The 23610-nt window shown below is 36.5% G+C and overlaps 1 protein-coding gene across 1 annotated transcript in view; it reads right to left on the bottom strand.

Annotated features, from left to right (window-relative positions):
- LOC134532782 (general transcription factor IIH subunit 1) overlaps positions 1-6352 on the bottom strand; it is a 29144-nt gene extending 22792 nt beyond the window's left edge. The window contains exons 1-4 of the mRNA XM_063369634.1: positions 6141-6352; positions 5768-5948; positions 5038-5216; positions 397-598 (exon numbers count right to left, since the gene is read on the bottom strand). Of these exons, the coding sequence (XP_063225704.1) occupies positions 397-598; positions 5038-5191 (356 nt within the window). The 5' untranslated portion in view covers positions 5192-5216; positions 5768-5948; positions 6141-6352. The remainder of the gene's footprint in view (positions 1-396; positions 599-5037; positions 5217-5767; positions 5949-6140) is intronic.
- Between the last annotated feature and the right edge of the window lie 17258 nt (positions 6353-23610).

Raw genomic sequence — 23610 nt, 5'->3', positions numbered from 1 at the left:
TAATTTTTTTTTAATTGTAAACGAGTACGGTAGAGAGGGGAAGGGGTAGAGGATACCGATGAGCAGGGGCGTAGCCAGGAGGGGGTTTTAGGGGTTCAAACCCCCCCCCCTCCCCTTAAGACGAAATCTTTAATTAATTTCTTATTCATCACTCAAACAACTTTCATATTAAAATTAATAAAATTTTTACCATTACAATATTTAAATTTAAGTACCGAAAACTGCTAAAATAGCACTATTTTACACCTTAAAATCCACATTTTCCCGGGGGAATACCCCCGGACACCCCCCAGCCTTTTAATACCGGGGGAGGGGAGGGGGGGGCATGCTTCTTAACTCCCCCCCATACACAAATCCTGGCTACGCCACTGCCGACGAGGCACCGGTCGCGCTTGCCTGTTCTTCTCCTCTAGCTCCTTGTTCACCTCCCTCTTGAACTTCAGCAGCAGCTGCTGCAGCGTCTCCTTGACGTCGTCCCGGTCCTTGAGCTGTGCGGCCGTGCCCTGCCGGTTCACGAAGTGGAACGTCGACGTCTGCCCGTCGTGCATCACCACCTGCAGCTGGATCTTGGGCTTGCCCTCCGGCGAGATCTTCTGCACTGCACAGCCGACAACACACACGTCCACACCAACCCGCGCACCGACGAAACACATCTACAACCAACCTGAAATAAAAGTGTGTTTAGGTTAGTCCTGCTTTGAAAATACAGGTAATAGTTCCCTACCACGTATCCAAGTTTAGCCCTTGATCCTGATGGCATGATCCAGTGGTCAATGATGTTGCTGTTATAATTAAGTACGTCAAATGAGCCTGGACAAAATAAAAAACTTGTGATTGTGTTTTCAAGTCCTGAAAAATTGTTGTAGCATCACAGGCTCTTACCTTCCTAACTTATTTAACATTTTATTTAGAATTTATTGTGTGTTTATAGTCAAAAAGACGATACTTGGTTACATTTTCTGGTAAAATGCAAATAACTGAGCTATTTACTTATTTCAGAGGTATTTGTGTGTTAGCAATGTGTTATCATGATCACAATTACCATTACCTAGTTCATGTAGTTACATATTACATATATATGCCTAAACAATTTGCTAAAACCACCTATTTTACCTAGTTTGCTGGTTGGTTAAGTTTTCAGCTGAAGTCATGAATTGTTCACTTATTTTTTCTATTATTCTCTGTATTGTTACGAAAGTAGACAGGACCGCGACACCAGCCAAGTTCAGAGCTGGCTGGCGGCACTGCCAAGTGCCGTGTCACATGGCATTCACTGACGTAAGGCATGCCACGCGTACCTGGCCCGATTACAATGGTTGTCACCACTCCCTCCCACCACCGCTCACCCATCTCTGAGCGGCCTTGGGAATTCAGAGAGCAAGCGACGCTATTCTCAAAGCTTCAGGCGTCGGGTCAGCCCGGGATGACGCGACTCCTCACCGCGGCTCTCGTCGGTTCGAGAAGTGCGCCGCAGACTACTTACGCAGCAACGCCTGCTTCTGCGACAGTTTTTGGGTGATAGAATTCCACGGTAAGTTCTGCCATGAGTGTGGCGAGAGATCATGAGGAGTGTCGCGTGAATGGAGAGTTCCGAGCGAGTACCGCAACAGTTCCGAGCGGATTCCGAGCTAAGGGAAGTGCTACATCGATGACGAGGGTGTGACCCCCGACCCCCCCCCGAGAGTGGCGCGACGCGGAATTCGACTGGATCATGTGAGTGTGCGACAACTGAGTGGTACAAGACTGTGTGTGTGTGTGTGGACATGCGCGAGGTAAGGGGCAAACTACTGTTGAGCCTAGATCCAGTGAGCCGAATGCAATCTTTCAGAACTTGACAGACATTGAATGACTTGAGAATAAACATTTTTAAGTGCCAGTTATTTATGATCTGGTATTTTTAAGTACAGCTATTTATTATTAATGTAAATATTAGTAACCAACAAAACTATGAAAAAAATTAACTGGGCTATCCCTTAAGAACCCAGTTCTCCCCACATTATAAATCGTAACTGTATAAAAGGATGATGTAATGCAACGGTAAATTACACTGGTGTTCACTGTCGAGTGTGGGGACTCAAAGACAAACGTATCAGAATTAGACAGTGCAGAGAACATCCCTGGTTACATGTAAGTTAACATTTTCACATGTGCAACTTGTGCACTGGTTGGCCAATTTTTAAAGTGTGTACATAGCTTGTGTGTGATTACATTGTGGGAGATATGTGACCACCTCCCTCCATGGACAGAGGTAGTCAGGTAGGCTTTTCAGTAGTCATAGTGTGGTCGCGGTACCGAAATGTCACGGTCAGGCCTTGGCTCGAGAAATAGTATAACAGCATAGTTATGTAAATTTCACAACTGTGGTCTGGGCGCCACCGATTCATCAACATTTTTGGGCATTTTATATATTTATAATGGTGTGAGCCTCAAACGAGGCAAATAATATTCGTAGTCGTTCCGAGAATGGAATTCTTTGGTATTATTATGCATCATAAGAGACCTTGGAATTTAATATCAGTAATAAATAGGCTTTTTTCCTCGACCAAAATGCCCATTCCCACGCTTATACCATAAGAACATACAGGTCGTAATTTCTTCAGCACAGCACATGTTTATAGTTTTTTTATTAGGTACCTACACTCAACAAATTTTTTTCTTTGTTTTTATCACTTTAATGTTTGCAAAACTATCCTATAGATAAACCATCCTTATTTACAACACCTGATAAATTGTATGCCTAACCTAACCTAACCTAACCTAACCAAAGAAACTATTTCACCTAACATTGCAAATGCAACACACAACACATCTCTCACCTAAATCTAGAGTCACGATGCCACAGCAGACACAGCACCATAAATCTAATTATAAGCTGTACATTGTTCCAGCATGACAGTTAGTTGCATGGGGTCACAATACCACGACAACATTAACACAAACTATAAAATGGCTTTGGACAAATCTTCCCACACACAATGCATCCATCAATTTTCAATACAGAATGTGTTTACAGAACAAAAAAAGTGGATCTTTTATTTCCTGTTGACAGTTAAAATGCTTAACAATATAACATTTAGTCATCTCTTGCACAAAGTAAGACTAAGTTTATTTAAAATATTAGGAATCAGATATTTTGATATGGGGCAGAAAATAATTCAGCTGTTAGCTATGCTAAAAATTAAATATAAACATAATAAACAGTTGAAAAAACACTACAAATGTGGAAGGGATGAAGAAAATTAAACCATCAACCCGGTTTTTTGGTTTAAACCCAAGTTTTTTTATTACATTATTTATTTTGGTTATCAGCATGTACAAATGTACATGCTTTCTGCCACTTATGTTGAACCAGGATATTTATAACATCAAAGAACTGAATTCCAGCAAATCTGGGTATTTCCCCACAGGAGGATTCTCCATAGAAAAGGCATTTACCACAGAAAGGGTATTTACAGTAGTCAGGGAATTCCCCTAAATAGAGATCTAATTTAAATAAAAATATTTCCTCTTATTTTACACTTTAGATTTAGACTATAATTTACTAATTAATTTAACTTTAGAAGGGTATTTAGCTGGGTATAATCACTACTTCAGATAATTTAAATAAAATCTTGATTAGTATATAATTATTTGTTCCTGTATCACAAGAAACAATGAGAAAATTATTATCGTTATTAGAATGGAATTAGACCATTCATTAGAATTTATTCAGATATTTCATTTAAAAAAAAATTATAAAACCCTTTGGTTTTTCATTAAAACCATTTGATTTAAACCATGGTTTAAACCGTAGTTTAAATCAGCCAACCCTGCCAAAACTTAAAACAAAGTTTTGTTTTTCAGCATAAAGCTTTACAAAGTTGGTAATAGATTTTGAAGTTCCATTTAGTAAGGTTTCCTTTTTACTTTCTGTTGTAAGGCACGACATGACAAATTCTAAAATATAATATCCTACTTTTTGCGGCCCATGGGGCGCATATTTTGTTGTGTTGACGTAACTGCGACATTGTATTTTAATGGCTACTGAGCATGTAGGGTGTGTCACGCAATGTCATGGCATTGTGACTCCAACTTAACACATCCACAAAATGCACATAAAACAAACCTACAAATCACAAACATTTAAAAACTACCTATATTTAAAAAAAAATTACCTTTCTTGGTTTTATGGCAATAATTGTTCACTGTCAATATTTCTCTTCCAGATACCTAAATTTACACCAGAAAAATTTGCCATTCCTCCACTTAATTCATTCTATAATGTGAAACACTAACAGTAACTTTTCTGTTCACTACAATCACAACCACACATTCTTTCTTCACATTGTACCATTATATTAATTTAATATTCGCAGCGATAACAATAATTTCTCTAACAAAAAAAACTATAAGTAAACATAATCTTACACTTCTCTTATGACTACAACTCTCATTACCACTTATATCCAATTAATTTATTTATATATATATTTTTTTATACTTAAATCTTGAGTACTTTTTAGTGATTTAATAATATATGCCTAGTTCTACTTATTCACTCCCTGTACCACAACCACTACTATCACTCCAAACATCATACCATCATTTAACTTTTTTTATAATCTATTTTGGCTTTTGCTGTTCCCAATATTACATACTATATTTTCCTTTGTTTCACTCCGCTATTTATTTATCATTAACTAACTTTCATGGATGTCATACATTTCCTCCAACTTTATTTCCAACCAATGGTAAGCACTGTATCATGTAGTGAACCTGAACCCCTGCCCCCACTACGCAGCCCATACAATTTATAAGAATCAAAGATTATTTCCAATGCCTAATTTTATTCCCAAATTTAAAAAAAAGCTGCAAATCTTAGGTATTAACATGACTATTAAATAATTGTTTACAGGTAAAAACCACAAGTAATGTTTCAATGTCCTTCTGCCAATAATAACTTTGTATTCATTCTATATGCGCAACAATTAATTACGTTTACTTATCCCAATATCTCAAAAAATAAATAATAATTAATTAAAAACTAACAATACTTACTCTTTATGTCAGTGTATCTGTGGCTAACAGACATTGAATCCCTGTGATCCATCATCCATCCCAGCCTTTCACTCATTACATACAAAGTTCCATCCCCTTTTTTATATCTGACTTCACCAACTTGCAAAAGCACATCTTCTGAGGAGGTGGTCATGGTGGCTTTATGTTCAACACTAATGCTGAAACAAAATAATAAGACGTATAGAAACATCACACGAAAAAATAATAGACATTAACATAAGAAAAATAGTGGTCAACTAATACTGTACTTTTTTTTTCCCCATTTGTTTAACTCCAAATACCTGAATCCGCAAAATGTTACCACAAACAGGGTACACACATAGTACGTTACACATAAACATAACCACATAGAAACTTGAATCCATCGCCGTCTAGTAGAGGTAGAGCGTCCTTGAGTAAATTACTTCGCCCAACAATAAACGAAAATTAACACATTTTAAAGAGCAGTAATAAATATTTTATTCCAAAAAAAGTTAAATGATATATATCGTCATAAGAAAACCACCTTTATCTTGCAAAAAAATCGTAACCTCAACACACCGCACAAAATGGCAATTTTACGCGTTCGCACGCAAACACGAGCTCAATGCTCTTTCTAGACAAATATACAGTTTAAAAACAGTTTATTTCACAAATCAATTACATACTAATTAAATAACAAATACAGCGAAGTTGTAGGACCATTAATATACATTTAAAACAACTTTACCAGCTAAAAATGTTGACTTGTCACGACGCTCGAAGCAAACCGTGCAAGTTTGATGGGAGCCATGTGTGACATACATAACTAGCACAGACACCAACATCGACCAACAGCCTAGGCCGGAATACTTCGCAGACGACAAGCCGACTACACCGACGTCATTGAAGTCTTTTCCTCACTTGCTGGACTGCCAAATCATGCAAAATTATGTTAAAACACTGTAGTACATAAACCAAAAGTTTCAAGTAAAAATAAAATACATTTATTTTAGTATTTCTGCTCTAAATATCATAATTATTTCTCTCAGAATTTGAAAGAAAAAATTTCCTTATAGTTTAAAAAAAAAATTTGGTATATGAGGCAACGTTGCAATACAAACCACTATGGTTCTTGTGAATCCAATTCCTCAAATAATTGCTATTTTAGATCACAAAAAATAGGTTTTTAAATCGTCTTCAGACAAGATAAAATGTACTACAAACAAATACTATAAATAAGGATAATATATTGTGTAGAATGAACACTGCAAATGTTTAAATCATAGTAAACGATCAGAAAGATGAATCCATGGATGTATCGTAGCAATACCATAGTTACAAAAATAAAACGTTGAGGAATAATAAATACTTTTATTCCCTCTGTATTGTAAAAAATAAGGTGAGATATTTTCAAAGTGTATTTAAAGCAGTTAACTTAAACACTTTAGATAAATATGTTAAAGATATTCTTATCACTATTCTCATTCATAGATTGCAGTGTGCAATAAACTTCTTAACTCCATGGCCAGATATATCCAAATAGCAAAAACGATTTAAACAAAACCATAATGAAATAACATTTTTTAATGTAAAAAAATTTTAGAACGGGAAATTGGAATTATAATTTGGAAATACATTTTATCGTTGTTTTTAATTATTTTATTAAGAGCATCATTAATAATTTTCAGTTCTTTCATATAAAAAAATGTAACAAAGATGAATGAATTCAATAAATAAGTTTCTATAATTTTTTAAGTCGTTAAAATTACAAATTCTATCCCTGTAAGTCCATATGGCATAATTCAGGACATGTCTTGTAATATACTGTGACCAACTGCTACAAATAGTTTTTCCTGTAAAATAATAATTGGTATTTAGTACTGATAAATCCCCCCACTATGGAAAAATGTAACTATACTATGAAACATACTATTTTATTGACTTAGAAAATTTAACAAAAAGTAAAAGAAAACATTTACACAGCATAACTGTAAAACGGGGTATACAAAATATTTTTAATGTTAACAACCAAGATCAACGACCTAGTGTTAATAAGGCATCGGTAGGCACCAATTGCCATGTAATGCAATCTAAAGGCCCTAACACATGATGAAAGTTTCCTTGTGAGATCTTACATGACAGCTGGTATAGATAGTTCTGTGGAAGAATTAACATTTATCTATAAGTAGATCGCTGGCCGGTTTCATGGACTCTTTTTCTGTATTCGGCCGTCATCATCGGTGCTCCTCTAGTCCTCACAGGTCGCTATGGCACATTGCTGCCTCATCAGAGCAAATGCAACCCGAACGCACCCCAGCGCAGTGCAGAGCAAACGAGTTTAATGGTACAAGCCCCATCTGCTAACAGTGTATCGATAGTCCCTCACGAGGCAATCGACCAGTGTTGTTACTGTTACTTTACTCCTCTTTAATACTGTTTAAAATTAAACTAGGAAATTATTATACAATATTATAATTCAAATAATTATGTAATAAATAATGACCACTATCTGTTTTAGCACGATTAGGCTGATTGCAGAGACTGCACTACTATTTTGCACACATCACATTTTTGTAGGAACAGAACTAGGGAGCCTGGCGGAATCCACAGCCTCGGCAGTTTATTACTACCCTTGAAGCAGGCCAGGCACTTATCGCACTGCTGGGACCATCAAACTTTGTTCTCTGAATTCACCATTTCAATATCATATGCAATAGTATAAGTTTAGAATAATTCTGCATCTGTCCCCACGGGCAGTTTGCATGGTCAGCCAGAATTCACCGATCATGTAAATTAAATATGTGCGCCTCATGTGAGACTTTTATATTTTATGTAATTTTTTGCATTTTTGTCTGAGTGTCCATGTAGTTTAGTTCTTATATTATGGTGTTATGTCACTGCAATCTTTCTGCTTAATATGTAATATTAGAAGCCAATGTGTCAAGAGGTCATTTTGTATTTCATTATTGTTCGGGGTTTTTTGTATTTGTTTTAGTGTAACCATTGGCTATGTGTAACTTATAGTGTATTTTGCAATTGTCTCGTTAGTTATGTGTAGTGTTGCGGAGGTGCACCACGTGTGTGGACATTTACGTTTCAAGTCAATGCAGGATTTCGTGGGTGCCTGTCCTATCAATTTGTAAACGAAGGCTAGAGAGCCAGTAAATAAAAATTCACCGATAAACATGTAACTGTGTAGTCACGTTAATGGGACTGTAACAAGCATGTCGCGTCGAGTTCTGGCTCTCGGAGTAACCAGGCCATCCACTGAGCAGTGCATGTAAGAGTTCCTCTGTTTAGTAAATACAATCTTACCAGTATTCCGAACAACTGATTTTGTAACGGACTAGATCACCATTTAGCAGAGCATACCTGGTGGCTACAACAGCCTGTAGTATTTCTGTTGGGCCAAAACCTGCTGCTTGCCGGCCACGACATGGCGACGTGACGCCCTGAAAAAGTAGTCTGGAACGCTCTGTGAAATAGCACACAGGCATAACTGCTAGTCGACACCTACGACAACCAATGTCATCACGATCATAATTTCAGTGACAGAAAGCGGGAGGTCGACAGTTTCGTACAAGATGGAAATATTTTACAATTGACTTTTGCTATATCCTGGAGTCTTTACTTCCATATGAGATCTACAGAACAACTGAATAAATAAATAAGTATTAGTGTGGCCTTAGTGTCAAGAAGGTAATTTTATTTGAGGGATTTAGATGTTATGAATATTGTTCAGCATTATACGAAAAATCAAGCCAGTCGGATGCGATCAGATGATGGCTCTCGTCATGTTCAAACTTGCAAAGATCTTTTTTTTGGATCTAAATAGAGATATTTGAAGTGAATTTTAAATAATTGACTGACTGGACAATTTGTATGTGCAAGACAGTTTTGCAATATAATATATCGCGGTACTCACACATGTATGCAGCATTTTAATTGAGGCATGTTTGCATTGGTAATAATAAAGTGTCAGATAAGTGATGCATGATATAAATGTCCAGTATAAATGGTCCCTTATAAATTTGAATACTTTTCTTGTTAAAGTGAAAGGTGGTGTACTGTATAATCGTAAACTTTTATTTTATTTTAATGTACAAACAATACCGGCGTGGTATGGTATGGACAGGATGCTACTGTGATGAACACTTCCACGCCAGAATAAAGACAAGCAGGGGCGAAGCCAGGGGGGGGGGGGTTAGGGGTTCAAACCTCCCCTTAGCACCAAATATTTAATTAATTTCCTTATTCATCACTCAGACAAATTTCATATTAAAATTAATAAAAATTTTACCATTACAATATTTAAATTTAAGTAGGTACCGAAAACTGCTAAAATAGCACTATTTTACACCTTTAAATCCACTCGCTTTAATTGGGGGGGGGGGGGCATGCTTCTTAACACCCCCCATACACAAATCCTGGCTACGCCACTGAAGACAAGCAGCCAGGTTTCTCAACCTAGATTTTTTCAGGTAGTGCTGCTGTGTCATTAGACTCGGAGGACTTGGGCGGCAGTAATTGTAACTCGATTACAGGAAAATAATTAAATATGACTATATTACTTTCCTACTCAGTGCATGGATAATGGTAAAATTTATTTTATCAAAAGAATGAAAGTCAGTGACAAAGTCAGGGAGATTGTGTGTTATAACTTCCTCCAATTTCACAGAAATTATTCATTTTTAAAATAAATTAATGTTTTTACCAACGGTATAATCTATGTCCAGATACGAAAACTAATTCAAAAGCACCATTTGAGATCCATAATTTTCCGAGGAGTACCCCAAGACCACCACCCCTCCCCCTTAACACTACACACATCCCTTTAATGTGGTGATCATTGTTGTTGCTTCCCCTCCTGCAAACCCCACATCATCCCACTAAGCTATGGAGGAAAAATATTACAGTATAAAATTAAAAACTATAATTTAAATATTCACGAAAGTTAAAAATGTGGAACAGACTTAATTTCCTTTAAATTACTAAGGTCTCTATAATGTCAACATTTTAATTTGAAGGTGCTTATAAAGTTAAGGTAATAGAGAATATGTAGTCGAAAAATCACTAAAATGCTTAGCTATAAAAAAAAAATCTCTTTGAGGAGTACACATGCCCCCTGGAGAATCAGAGAACCAAATTTCATGGCTCGAGGACTTTATACTATTGATCACTGATCACTGATCATCAATGTATGGCTACCACCGCGGACGAATACTCGCACGGAGTAGGTAACGTAAACGGAAGAGCAGAGTATTGCCGAGCTGAGCCGTTCGGGCCCGTGTCCGCATGCGTGCCATTGCAGATGAATCGCCTCCGTGTACGTGTGACCGCAGAGCGCCGAACTGACGGCCGATGATTGAAAGCTGGCTCGCGGGCAAGAGGCACGCGACGACTCGCGGCACCCGAGGTCACCCGAAGACGCCCGAAGTCACCCCTGGTCGCCTGTGGTCGCCCGTGGTCGCGCGCAGCATCGCATCGGCCGGCCTCGATCCTGCGACGGCGGGCGGCTCGTCCAGGTGAGCCCGCTCGGACGGCATCCACTCACCACTTAGAACAGTCATTATTTAGAATTATAGAAAAAAAACCGAACCACATTAATAAGAGCATTAGAAATTTTCGAGAAAAATACACACAACTTAGAATCACGTAGCTCCTAAACACACGACTTAGAAACGTCGTAACTTAGAAAATAATAGCTTAGAAACACACAACGACGAAACACATAACTTACAAACAAGCGACTTAGAACAGGCATAACTTAAAATTCTGGAAGAAATATTATACATAAGTTTAAAAAATATATCACCCGGAAAACACGCGACTCTGAAACGTCGTAACATAGACTTAGAGCTGGCATAACGTAGAAGCACGTATCTTGGAAACGCACATCACCGAACCACGTGACTTAAAAAAACGCAACCTAGAACAGGCATAGCTTGGAGAATTCTGGCTTGTGTGTTGCTCGCGCAGGCGACCCTGGGCCTGGACCAACCTTGGGCCTGGACGCGTCGCACACTGTGTGGCTGTCATAGGAGTCTCTCGGCCCTCCCACCTCCGCGCACTGGTTATTGCCAGAGACGAGATTGTGTGGTGTGGCCGGTACGTTTTTTTAGAACAGCTAATTTTGTGTTTTTCATTTATAAAACTTCTGTTTGTTTTTAAACTAAAACCAAATAGTTTTTTTTGATACTCATTTTACAAAAAAAAAATAGTGTTATTTTAACTGTGATACGTGACACATTCTTACAATACAACAATATTATTGATATTAAACATGTCCAGGAAATAATTTGGGCAAATTATCATGTGTTGAAAAAATTTACCAACATTTAAAGTTTTCAAAAATACATTCAATAAAATGCAATATTTTAGTATAAACTTTATGCTAAATAAATGACCATCTTTGATTTTTAATATACGGTTAAAAGATTGAATTTTCGTGATCTGAGATGAGTTTCGCTCATCAATTCAATGCTGATTAATATCACGACTTTAGTTGTGTTTCCGTGGTTTATGGTGCACTAACAAGCATGCTAGTTATATGATGTGCAAAGCAGTTCACAGTAAGACTTTGTTCAATTACAGGCCGGTTGCGGAAATTGTGTGTAGGGGACTGTTACCGTGCGCTGAATTGAACAGGAAAGGTTGCGTCTGGGGCTCGAATCAGCGCTATTATTAAAAAAAAAGTTGGTTGTCTGTAAAGTCGGTTTACGGACGATAGTTTAACGTGACAAAGTCATAACAAAACATTGATGAAATGATTATTTTAACTAGGTATAACTTTTATACATGTTTGCTCTTTAACTTCTTCCAATTTGTGTTATTCTGTTAAGGATAGGACGATGATAGGAAAAGTATGAAACGGATGGGAGTGTTTCAAGTTTAATGTGCCTCGAAAAAGACAAATCGATGGTTGTTCCAATCGAGTGGAAGAGAGATAGATGCGGCGCAAGCGTACAATGAGCGTAACGGGACTATGTGCGTAACGGGACACTTTTTCGTGCGTGCAGCCGGCGTTCATCGATTTATTAGACGTTGTCACGTCAAAAAAAAAAACCGCGGGGAGTGAATAGATGAATTAAATACGGGAAACTGGATTCGGATCTTGGCTCGCTCTGCTTCCACGCGGCACGCACTCCGCCAGTCCGCGGCGTGGGACAAGGCAAGCGTGTCACTGCGCGGCAGAACGTTCTTTGTGCCCAACTCCTTGGCCGCAATTCGTCTGCCAGCACAACTGGCTTGAGTCACTTGTGACTGTGGACGCAGCTGCGTCATCGAAGTCAGTGCAGGAGCCAAGAATTTTGTTTGAATAAAGATAAGAAGGGGGGGGAGGGGGGTAGCTGATGAGTAACCCCACATCGGGGCGCCGGAAGACTACCATGATGACAGTGTTCCGCCTGGCTTCTTCGAAAAAGGCGGAAAAGAACCATAACGGAAAAGTGCCATAGTTTCAAAGGACGAGACGGAATTCTGCCATATTTCCTTATACACTACATGGAAAGAGTGCAGCGGCATTCCTTTCGAAGTAGTGCATAAAATACTCAGTAGGTAGCGCTATCAACCCTCTGTTTCTCAGGTTAACTTTAAAGCTTACAGATACTGACGGTGATAGTTGCAATAACAAAACATTTGCAGATCGCGAACGAGAAGAAAAAAAGTTTACAGAAATGTATTATAGGTAGCACTCTATTCTTATTACGACGATTAAAAAAAAAAAAAAATACATGTGGTAACTTGTATTATACCATTCTGCCAAAATTCCTTATACATTCTACGGGATGATGAAAACTCGTAAAATTGTAATATAACTAGCTTCATAGAATTTACATTTTTGCACACTGGAATAATTGAAGTAATTGGTAGATTATTATTTAATGAGTGCAAATCCAACGCAAATAGTCAAGGAATTTCTTATGTAATGTTTTCATTATTAGGGTGACTGAACACAACAAACTCAGATATTAAGGTTTTCAATGTCTATAATAAATTATTTAAAGTCTACAAAATTGTTTTTTAATATGCTGAAATATTTTTGTGTAGTGTAGTGTAGGGCAAGCAGCACAGGCGGTCTAGGGGAGACAGAGGCTCATATATCGAATGTTGATGGGCTTTGCACAGGCTTGCAGTCTTTCAAAAATAAACTCTGCTGCAATTTAAGTATTTTTTATATTAGAAAAAAATACTATGCGTAGCATATTATCCTGCTTCATTAAAATTGTCAGATAAAATTTAAATTCAGTTTTTTGTGCCTTACAGCACCTATAAACGAATAATGACATTAAATAACAACTCAAATACATTAACACCAGACATACATTAATACACATAAATGCGACAAAACACATAACAACACAAGATAGATAAAGTTCATGTTACTTTGGCTTTCACAAAAACCTTAAACGGAGACTAAAATGGTGTATACAAAATAAATATGAAGATTACAAAAGTTTTACCAATGAATACTTTTAGGTTATTGAAAAGGAGTATTAATTTTTTACACATTTTATAGTTACTAATAGTTTTAAGTGCCCTTATTATGCCTGAACCAACAAAAATGATAATAAAACGTCTAATAAATAGAAAATACAAATAAGTTATATAGGAATGTAGCATATTCAAAATAATTTAAATGCCTGAAATTTTTAAGATATTAATTGAAGAACTTTTTTCTGCATACTTTCAATTCTTTTCAAATTAAAATCATTTGATGCACAGAAAGTTTAAATTTAATAAGACCTAATGATCTTCATGTGTTTCTAATAGTATTATCTACATGTTAGTGGAAAAAAAGTTTGGCATCAATATAACTCGAAGGTCTTAAAAAAGGACACCACGTTTAATGTCATTACTTACTACGTGATAATTCTAATTAATTCAATTAGTTTTTTGACTAAATGTTATACAATAAATGCTATCGTAATTCAGAGACGTTTTTTTAGCTTGAAAAACAGATCTGGACAGCTGAAATATCTTGCTGAATAGTTTCACAAACTTATTTCCTAATTATATATTTTTCATCAGCATCTTTTAATCAATTCTGATTACATTTGGAATATCATTTATAAAAATATTAAAGAGTAGTTAATATAAACTACTACTTTGCGGAACCCCATGTAAATGCATTTGAAAATTTAACTGAAAAGCGTCTATTTCCAAAATAATTAAAACATGTATACCACGCATTGCTTTACGAGGCCTAAAATTGATAATTATTAATCATAAGAATATGTTGGAAAGTATGAGGGGCTTTGTACATGTTGAAATAAATAGAATATTTTATTTACATCTCGATCTATTCTGGTGTGTTAAAGACGATATTCCTGATTGAAAACTATGTGGTTTTACATAACTAAATTTTAAGGAATAAAAATTAATGTACCTATAAATATTAAAACTTCTAAAATACTACGTAACAAAGGTTTTTGACTAAAATTTAACCTTTAATAATACTTCAAGAAAATATATACCGATAAATGGTTGAACACACAACATCGGTGATACCCACTTAAATCAAATTTTTTATGTACAAAAGCAAAAAAAAAATGTATGTTTGAGCTTTATTTATAACATGGTGGAATGTTAATGCTACAGTTACTAAAAACTAAAAAAATATTTTAGCAAAACTCCGTTCCCCCGGAGAAACCCCCGGAATGGCCACCGCATGGGGAGCCCAAGAAAAGAAACGGGCTCCCCATTTGGAAGCCACCTGGAAGATTTTTTTCTGTTCCACCCACCGTTTCTTTGGTAGCCTGACTTGTTACAAGGGATTGTATTCCTACCAGAGAAAATGCCACCATTTTGTCTGGGCAATCCGCCTTGGAGGAGCCGGGGCGCGAACCCGGGTCCTACAAGTCACAAGGCAGGCGCTCTACCCCAGAACCAGAGTGGTAGAGCGGACGCTTGCAGTCATCTTAACACTGACATGATGTTATCCCACGAGTTGACTGAAGTTACGTGTGTCATTAACACGTGCAGTAACATCTAACCTCGGTAACGAACAAATTTATGTGTTCTTATGTTGTTCGTTCAGCATTAATTGTGCAATTTCATAAGAGTGGAATATAATTTGTATACGAAGCTGACAATTGTTTAGTTTATTTCCTGCAAGCAAACTTAAAGTCCCGCTGTACAATAATTATATAGAAATATAGACTAGTAAAAAAAGATGTAAGATGTTGGCAGTAAAGTTATTTTGAAATAAATGTTAGATATTAAAAGAGTGCGTTTAGTTAAAATATGTGTGTGCTTAAAAGCATGAAGTTATTGTATAAACGTTCTATTTATTTGGTTTTAAAACCACAGAAAATTTAATTTTTATATCACTTTTGTCTTTCTCTTGTTGCGCAAGTAATACTGGAAAGCGATTCAAACAACTGTTTGTTTGCAAACATCTTTAAATATTGGAAGTACTGTAGCAACACAAAGCATAAATTGTAACACTATTATGTAGTGATACAGTGATTTTCATGTAAATGTACAACTATGTAAGTTTACATGGATATTTCTCTTACATTTACAAAGAAAATTTACGGTGCCCAACGGCAAACAGAATAACTCAACGATGAAACTTAACAGATTTAAATTTAAAAAAAAAAAAACGGCTATACAGAGACGCACAGGTGAACCCAGCGATGTGAATAAACAGTGACGGCAGCACAGACGAACACCTTAAGCAACAGTTGAGGTAAAAAACAGACTAACACAGAACAGTAGCGACGTTGCGGGAAAGAGATCTATTCCCTTCTTAAGGCACAAACAGACTGAGGTTTGTCATGACGTCCAGTTTAATGAGTAATGACGTATGACCGAAACTACATCTTGAATTAATTTACCTATTATTTAAAATGTTGTTTGTCAGTTCAAATTATATTTAAGCAACTACACTACTGTTAAAAAGGTACAGGTATTAGTGCAGAGAAGCTTATTCAAAAGAGGAAGCTGTTTCTGTAACAATAAGTGACAAGAGCGTAGTAAAAAAAAGGGGGGGGGGTAAGTAGGGTTGCCAGATTTATTTAAAAGAGTTTCCGGAGGGACTGGCTTCTGCCTTCCCCTTCCACACCCATGGTAAATGTGTAAACAAAATCACATGTTTTTACATGCACTAGTACACGATATACTCAAAAGACGTGAATTAAAATTTTGGAGACAGAAATTTTTGATAGTTGTACTTATAATATTAGCTGTCAATAATTATTCAAGACATGTGATGATAGCCTACATGTAGTACTATAGTCTGTAACTATATATTTGTACTGTTATGCAATAATCGTACACTCACGTCTGTAGCATGGGGCATCAATACAAGGCAATCTGAAAATGAGAAAAGATACACTATCGAAGTTTACGGCCCGATTCGTAAGACACTAGATTCATATTCCAGAGAACACAGGTTGAAAATCCTGGCTGGCCATTGTCATATCGTCTTAAAGTCTTAAAATTAACAGTGAAACATATAACAAAACAAATAACAGAACAAATGGTCTGTATTATCTTGCTTTAATATTTTCCTAACTATATAGGCTTCGGTCTGAGATGCACTTAAGAGAATTTCCTACCTAGACCTCCCAAACAGGTACACTTATTTTAAATTTAGGTTAGGAAAAAAATTCTGCTTCGCGTAAGGCCGGGTTTATAGAAAACGCAAGAACGCAGAAACGCAACTACGGTAAAAGTCCAACCTTAACTCTTCTACCAGCACGTTTATAAAAAAACGCAAGACACGCAAGAACGCAAGAACGCAACGCAGAAGTTGTTGAACTTTCTACTTCTTGCGTTTTCTCCTTGCGTTTCGGCCTTCTATACTGGTTACTTTAGTATGTGGAAACTGAAACTGTCATGTAATGCATATAGAAGGCTCTGCGATTGTAATCGTTACGCTTGTGTTTCTTTATTTATGTTTTGGTCTGGCATTCTTCTAGTGAATACAGCGCAATGGAGGAAGCTGATTAATTTCTTATTCAGCTTATCCAAAATTTTCTCTGCCTGTACGATAAGTACAACAGAGATTTTAAAAATAATCATGACTTATTCCTGAAATTTTATTTTTTGACGTTGTCGCGTCCTGCGTTCTTGCGTTTTCTATAAACCCGGCCTACTCACGACTCAGACGTGTTAGCGCGGTGATTCGTGTGTTTGTGTGTAGAGAAACGACAACACTGGGCAGTATAAATTGTACGTTCACCAAAAAAAAATTAATGTTGATATTATACCTTCGATATCTCATATCACAGACCGATGTTAAATAAAATTTTCGTCAAATATTAATTGAAATGAATAGTAGCCTACCTAAGCTACCATTTAGTGTCTGTTTTGAATTAAAATTTTTACTACATAGTCACTGACTTGATGTAGGCTTTTGGACATACGCCATTGCATGTATGTAGAAGAAAACGACAAAAAAAACACAAATGACAAAAAACACAAATCAAGCAAAAAATTGCTGTTGTCAGGATTTAACGCCACACAATACTCCACAACAGGAATATGGTCAACAAACAAAGAAAAACAAAGAAAAATGGACTACCAGAATGAAAAAACCCCCACAAATGATGACAGCACAAAAATACCGAACCCAAAAAATTCAGCACAACAGTTGAAACGAGACAAAACACAGCAAAACGAAAAGACGAAACAAACACAATAGTTTTCAAAAAAAAAAAATAAGAGAAACGAAAAAACCCCCCACAAATGATGACAGCACAAAAATATTGAACCCAAAAAAATTCAGCACAACAGTCAAAACGAGACAAAAACACGACCAAACGAAAAGACGAAACAAACACAACAGTTTTCTAAATCAGAAACAAGCGACGTTTCGGGAACTGGCATCTGCTCCCGTCCTCAGGCAGAGACGCATATTAGCCCAGGAAAAGAAGGTTTTATGTCGGGAAAAATTAGAGACAAGCTGAACTTTTGGCAGGTGTTAGGACCTAACTAGAGGTATAATTTCCCAAAAGTCCCCACCCCTCCCCTCTGTGCTTCCCCACCTACCCACCCTTAAACATCCGATTTGCATGCATTTGGATTACCCTTCATATCTCCGTTGTTATTTATCGCAGTCAAATTTTCTTTATATAGTTATATTCCTTATATTATTATCTACAATAAAGTTATGTATAGTTTTGTACTAAGATTAGCAGTTAACTAGATATTAGCTGAGGAATGTCAATTTTTACAATTTTATGTTAAGTTTGTTAAGAATATTTAAGTTTAAAATTTTAATTTGGGACAATTTCACGAAACACTTAAGATAAAACGTGTAGAATGATTCGTTAGCTTTCCAACGGTATTAATTTTTTATATTTTGGATGACGATAACATGTGTATAACACTATATTAGGCGAGGAAGGCGTTGCATTTTGTTCTACCCTTGGTGCGTGCTGCAGTGGGTGGCCTCAGGAGGCTATACAACGGCCTTACTATCAAGAGCGAGGGAGCAGGCGTGTTGAGTCATAGAAATGTCCCTAACCACCCCCGACCATAAATTTCTGAAGACATGTTTACTGCCTTAAGTAACCCGTCTTCCAGAGACTAGTTCTTGGAGTGGATTTGAAGTGTGCGGTAACGTTTTCTAAAACTTCCGCTTACTCTTCGTCACATAATAACGTGAAGTACTAGAAAGTACGGTGTTAATTTTTGATAACTGAAGAAATTTTGCAACAGCTTCTCGAAAATCTAAGAAGGTAAGAATGTTTTCAATAACAAAAGCTAAGTATTATTGTAATAATAAAAAAACCACTTCTTCCCGTGGGCTGTTGCTATTCAGTGGTTATAGTGCTGTTCTCCTACCAAGACGATTTGGGTTTGGTTCCCGGATAAGACCAGTCTTTTTTTTTTCATTTGTACCACTGCATGTTCGGCTGTCGATTTTTTTCCCCTTCTTCGGAGCCTTGTGCTATCCTCCACCCTAGCACTCCGGCCCTGCTTCATTCGCATATTAGCATCGATTGTAGATGCTTCACGTCTTAAGATCCACCAGGACATCTTATAAAATATTTTTACATAGAATACTATATGTCGGCTTTATTGCAGTTTTCTTACTTTTTAAATTTGTGTCACGTAAATGTGATTTATATTGCAACACAAATATCAAACACCGTTAGGCCTATTGATGTGTGTGTCAATACACTGTTTTTGAAGTTCAGGAAATTAATAGATCATATAACTTAAATATTTTTACATATTTGTGTGAGATTTGTAGTAAAATCTTTTTAAAAATGTAATTATATACTGATTCAATTCAACATCGTGACTATTTATCGTAATGTTTTTATGGTTCTTCAGAATACCAAACTAACATTTTAAGTAAATAAGTATACTATTTAAATGCGCATTTGTCAGTCTATGGTAACTTTTTACTATTCGACAATTGCAAATCAACAACTTTCTAAGTGATGAGTAATTACGTCTTCGTATGTTTCAGGATTGAATCTACCTACCATTTTATAACAAGAATTCATACTAACCAAAATTTAAATGGAACATTTAAGTTTACTTTGTATTCTATGCGGTAAAGATACGGAAGGAGATACTGTTGTTGTTACAAAAGGGTTGAAGACAATAACAGAAGCAAGCATTCTACGAAAGGATGGGCTCCACAAGAACTTGAAAGGAAAATCATGTGTTCGAGTACACAAATCGTGTAGGCAAAACTATACGAGACCATCACGTATTATAGCTGCAACTACATCATCACTAAGTCCTGCTGTATGTATTCCTTCAACATTATCGCCTGTTTTGCGAAGTGTAGGAAATAATTTTGACTACAAAAAAGATTGAATTTTTTTGTGGGGAAGAGGCAATTGTCGATTCTAAGATTGCTTTGTATCGTAGGAAAAAAGTTCGTATGGTAGCAACATTAGAAATTAAAGATAGTTTGTTGCAGAGATGTGAAGATCGGAGCGATGAATGGGGAGATCAAGTGAAAGCACGCATTTTTAAATGTAAGTGACCTTGGAGCCCCAGAAGCACGATACCATAAAAACTGTCATGACACTTTTTCAAAGACAAACCCAAGTGAAGGATTTGTAGGCAGACCGATGACGGATAAAGAATCTTTTTTAATGTTGTGCAGTTACATTGAACAAAGTGATGAATGCCAATATTCAATTCAAGAGTTGCAAGATATAATGGCATGCATTTCAGGGGGAAAAGATACATATTCCGACAAACACCTGAAAAATCTTCTTCTAGAACACTTTAAAGAACGCATTATGGTATCTAATGTTTCAGGTAGAAAGAACATTGTGTGTTTGTCTGATACTGTCCATAAAATCATTGAGACCTGGTACAAAGAAAGAGATAGGAACATAGAAACGGAAAAACTTAGGATTGTATGGGCTGCAGCTGACATCATTAAAGAAGATATTCAAAAGAAGGCATATGATCATGAAACATATCCAGGTACCAATGACATTACATGTGGAGGAGAACATTTAATACCAAATACATTAGCAGCTTTCACACAAAGAGTTACGAAAAAGAAAAACGTTTCAGAGTTTGAAATGATAGACAGAAAATGTGTAGTCATAAACCATGCTATTATATTAGCTGTAAGACCCAGATCATTTTTGTTACCAATTCACATTGGCTTAGCTCTGAAACTACATCGTTTATATGGATCTAAGCATCTTATCAACATGCTATATTCTATGGGTATTTGTGCTTCCAATTACGAAGCTTCCATGTACATTAATACTTTCATAAATTCAAGATCACTAAATGTCAATGAAGATGCTTTCATACAGCATGATTTTGATAATGCTGATGCCAATGTTCGAACACTGGATGGCGTGAACACGTTTCATGCAATGGGCGGGGTCCAAACTATAACTCCAGATTCTAGTGTTGAAACTCAAGTAAAGGTTGCAAGGAAATATTCTGGAACATTTAATCCAGAATGCATTAGGATACGATCTTACCCAAAGAAAAAAAACCACAACGGACTTAGTAGCATTACTGTGAAAGACTACCACGAATTAAAAGCTGAGCTGAAAAATTCAGACTTCACAGTAACAACCATGTTTCCTCTAAACTCTATTTGGCTTTCTGGAATGAATGTCCAACCAGGATGGAATGGTTTCATGAACCTCATTAACAGCAGAATGGGAAAAAGTGACTCAACATATGTCATGGCTCTTCCATTTATTAATTTGGATAAGTGTGTAAGAGAAGCTGGAGGCGAGAGAAACGTACGTAAGCCAATTACCACATATAAACCTTTTGCACCAAACGATATGTTGCACATAGTGTCATGTTCATGTAAATCTGCATGTGGGAACTATTGTGGATGTCGAAAGACAGGTTTACATTGCTCAGCTATGTGTGAACACTGCAATGGTCTTTCGGGTAACAATGCAACAGCCATAGATGAAGATGAAGATGCAATTGATTATGTATAATTATGTATGTAGGCGTTGAGTCGAAAACGTTATGAATATATATGTTTGTAAAATACATTGAAGTACTTTTGTTGTAAGTAGAAATTTTCTGTACAAATTAAATAGCATGATGTGTAAATAATAGCAAAGTTTGGAAGTAAAAATGCACATAAAGAAGTGAATAATTCAGTAAATATCACAACAGCTTGAAGTGGGTGGGCGGGTGGTCCGTGATGCTGTGGATGATACTGATTGCTCTTTATCACATACCTACTGTGAATAAGCAGTCATGTATTTTAGTTCACAGCTGCCGGTTGTTGCCAGTCCGGAACACGGCGGGTCCATAGGTGGTGGATAATTGAACGATCCTATGTGGGTTAGGGATGAAGCCCTCCCGAACCAAAACTGGCAAAAATAATATAAAAATTAAACCAACTTTGTTTCTGTATTCTGAACAAAAATTGTATATATAATTTATTTAGAATAATTAGGAAGAATTACAAGTAACGTTTAAGGCCAGCTGAGCGAGCTTGAATAGGGTGCGGCAGATTGCTTTTAAGTCCGGGTTGCGAAAGGTGAGTTCTTGGTTTACTTACGGCCCTCTACTTCATGTTATCTTCATCCAAAATATGAAAAATTAATACCGATGGAAAGCTAAAGAATCATTCTACACTTTTTATCTTGAGTGTTTCGTGAAATTGTCCCAAATTAAAATTTTAAACTTAAATATTCTTAACAAACTTAACATAAAATTGTAAAAATTGACATTCCTCAGATAATATCTAGTTAACTGCTAATCTTAAAACAAATATATATATATATCTTTATTGTAGATAATAACATAAGGAATAAAACGATATATAGAAAATTTGACTGCTATAAATAATAACGGAGATATGAAGGGTAATCCAAATGCTTGCAAATCGGATGTTTAAGGGTGGGTAGGGGGGGAAGCACAGAGGGGAGGGGTGGGGACTTTTGGGATAATACACCTCTTTTTGGGTCCTAACACCTGCCAAAAGTTCAGCTTGTCTCTAATTTTTCCCGACATTTATACATTTTTTCCTTTCATTTCCTGGGCTATATGGTACGGTTGCACCTGTGCTTCCAATATGGCCTCGTGGCCGAGCGGTTAGCATCGCTAATTCAAAGGATGACGGATCGAGTCCCGGCCGCTGCCATACTTTTATTTTTATACTTTTAAAAAGTAATAAATATATTTGAATTAATGAATGCAAATAAAAGTAAATTTATCAATTAAATTGAAGATTTCATTTCACTCCTTCTTTCTATCCATACAAAATAGTGATAATTCGATAAAAAAAATGGTTCAATTTTATTCATAAAAGTATGCAGAGGTAGATTTTACTCATACAAAAAAAAGAAAAATTTTAAAAAAATTCTTCCTCAAAGAATATAATATTTTTAATGCCTTAAATGGTTTGGTTGCAAAAACCTATTTCGGCTCAGTCTCAGGCCGAATATGATATTTCATTTTCTTCTGGATCAATAATTTCATCAATGTTTTGTTATCGTCTGTAAACCGACTTTACAGACAACCAATTTTTTTTATTAATGCTATGTTTTATTCATATTTAAATATTCAGTTTTGATGTTGGTATTTCTCAACAGCATAGTTATTTTGGCGGCCACATTTGGCCCCCTGATGGTCTGCTCAGTCTCCGCCCCCTGAGCGCAGTGGCCTACTTACCGACCAGCGACCACGTGCGTGACGCCGCGGTCTTGCTTCAACGTCGGCGTATTGATTTCAGCTCCTTGCAGTCAGCTACCTCCTTCGGCTCATTATTGAGCCGGAGCGATGCTCCGTCTATACCTCCCAGATATGGGATAATTCGGTTCCGCAATTCTACCGACTTCCCCTACAGTTTCCCTAATGGACGTTGGTCACGAAACCTCAAACGCTCCGCCTAGTCCATTCCCAACAATTTGAACTTTACCTCGAATCGCGGAATTGTTTTGTGGCACCAAGTAGAATAAACAGAGTCAGACCGCACTGCATTAGACAATTTGCTTTTACACAGAACTACTGTAATTGAAGTAATGAAGTGAATTTAAAAAAAAAATGCTGGGGAAAGCAGTATACATATTTTTTTGTTGTTGTTACAATGGAAGGAAAAAAGAAAGTTCTTTGTGATGAAATATTCCTTATTTATTACTTAACCAATTGAACTAAAAGTACAAT

This window comes from Bacillus rossius, chromosome 6 (assembly GCF_032445375.1).
Source record: "Bacillus rossius redtenbacheri isolate Brsri chromosome 6, Brsri_v3, whole genome shotgun sequence".
Classification (NCBI taxonomy): Eukaryota; Metazoa; Arthropoda; class Insecta; order Phasmatodea; family Bacillidae; genus Bacillus; species Bacillus rossius.
The sequence above is the reverse complement of the archived record's forward strand: the minus strand, read 5'-3'. Positions and strand labels throughout refer to the sequence as shown.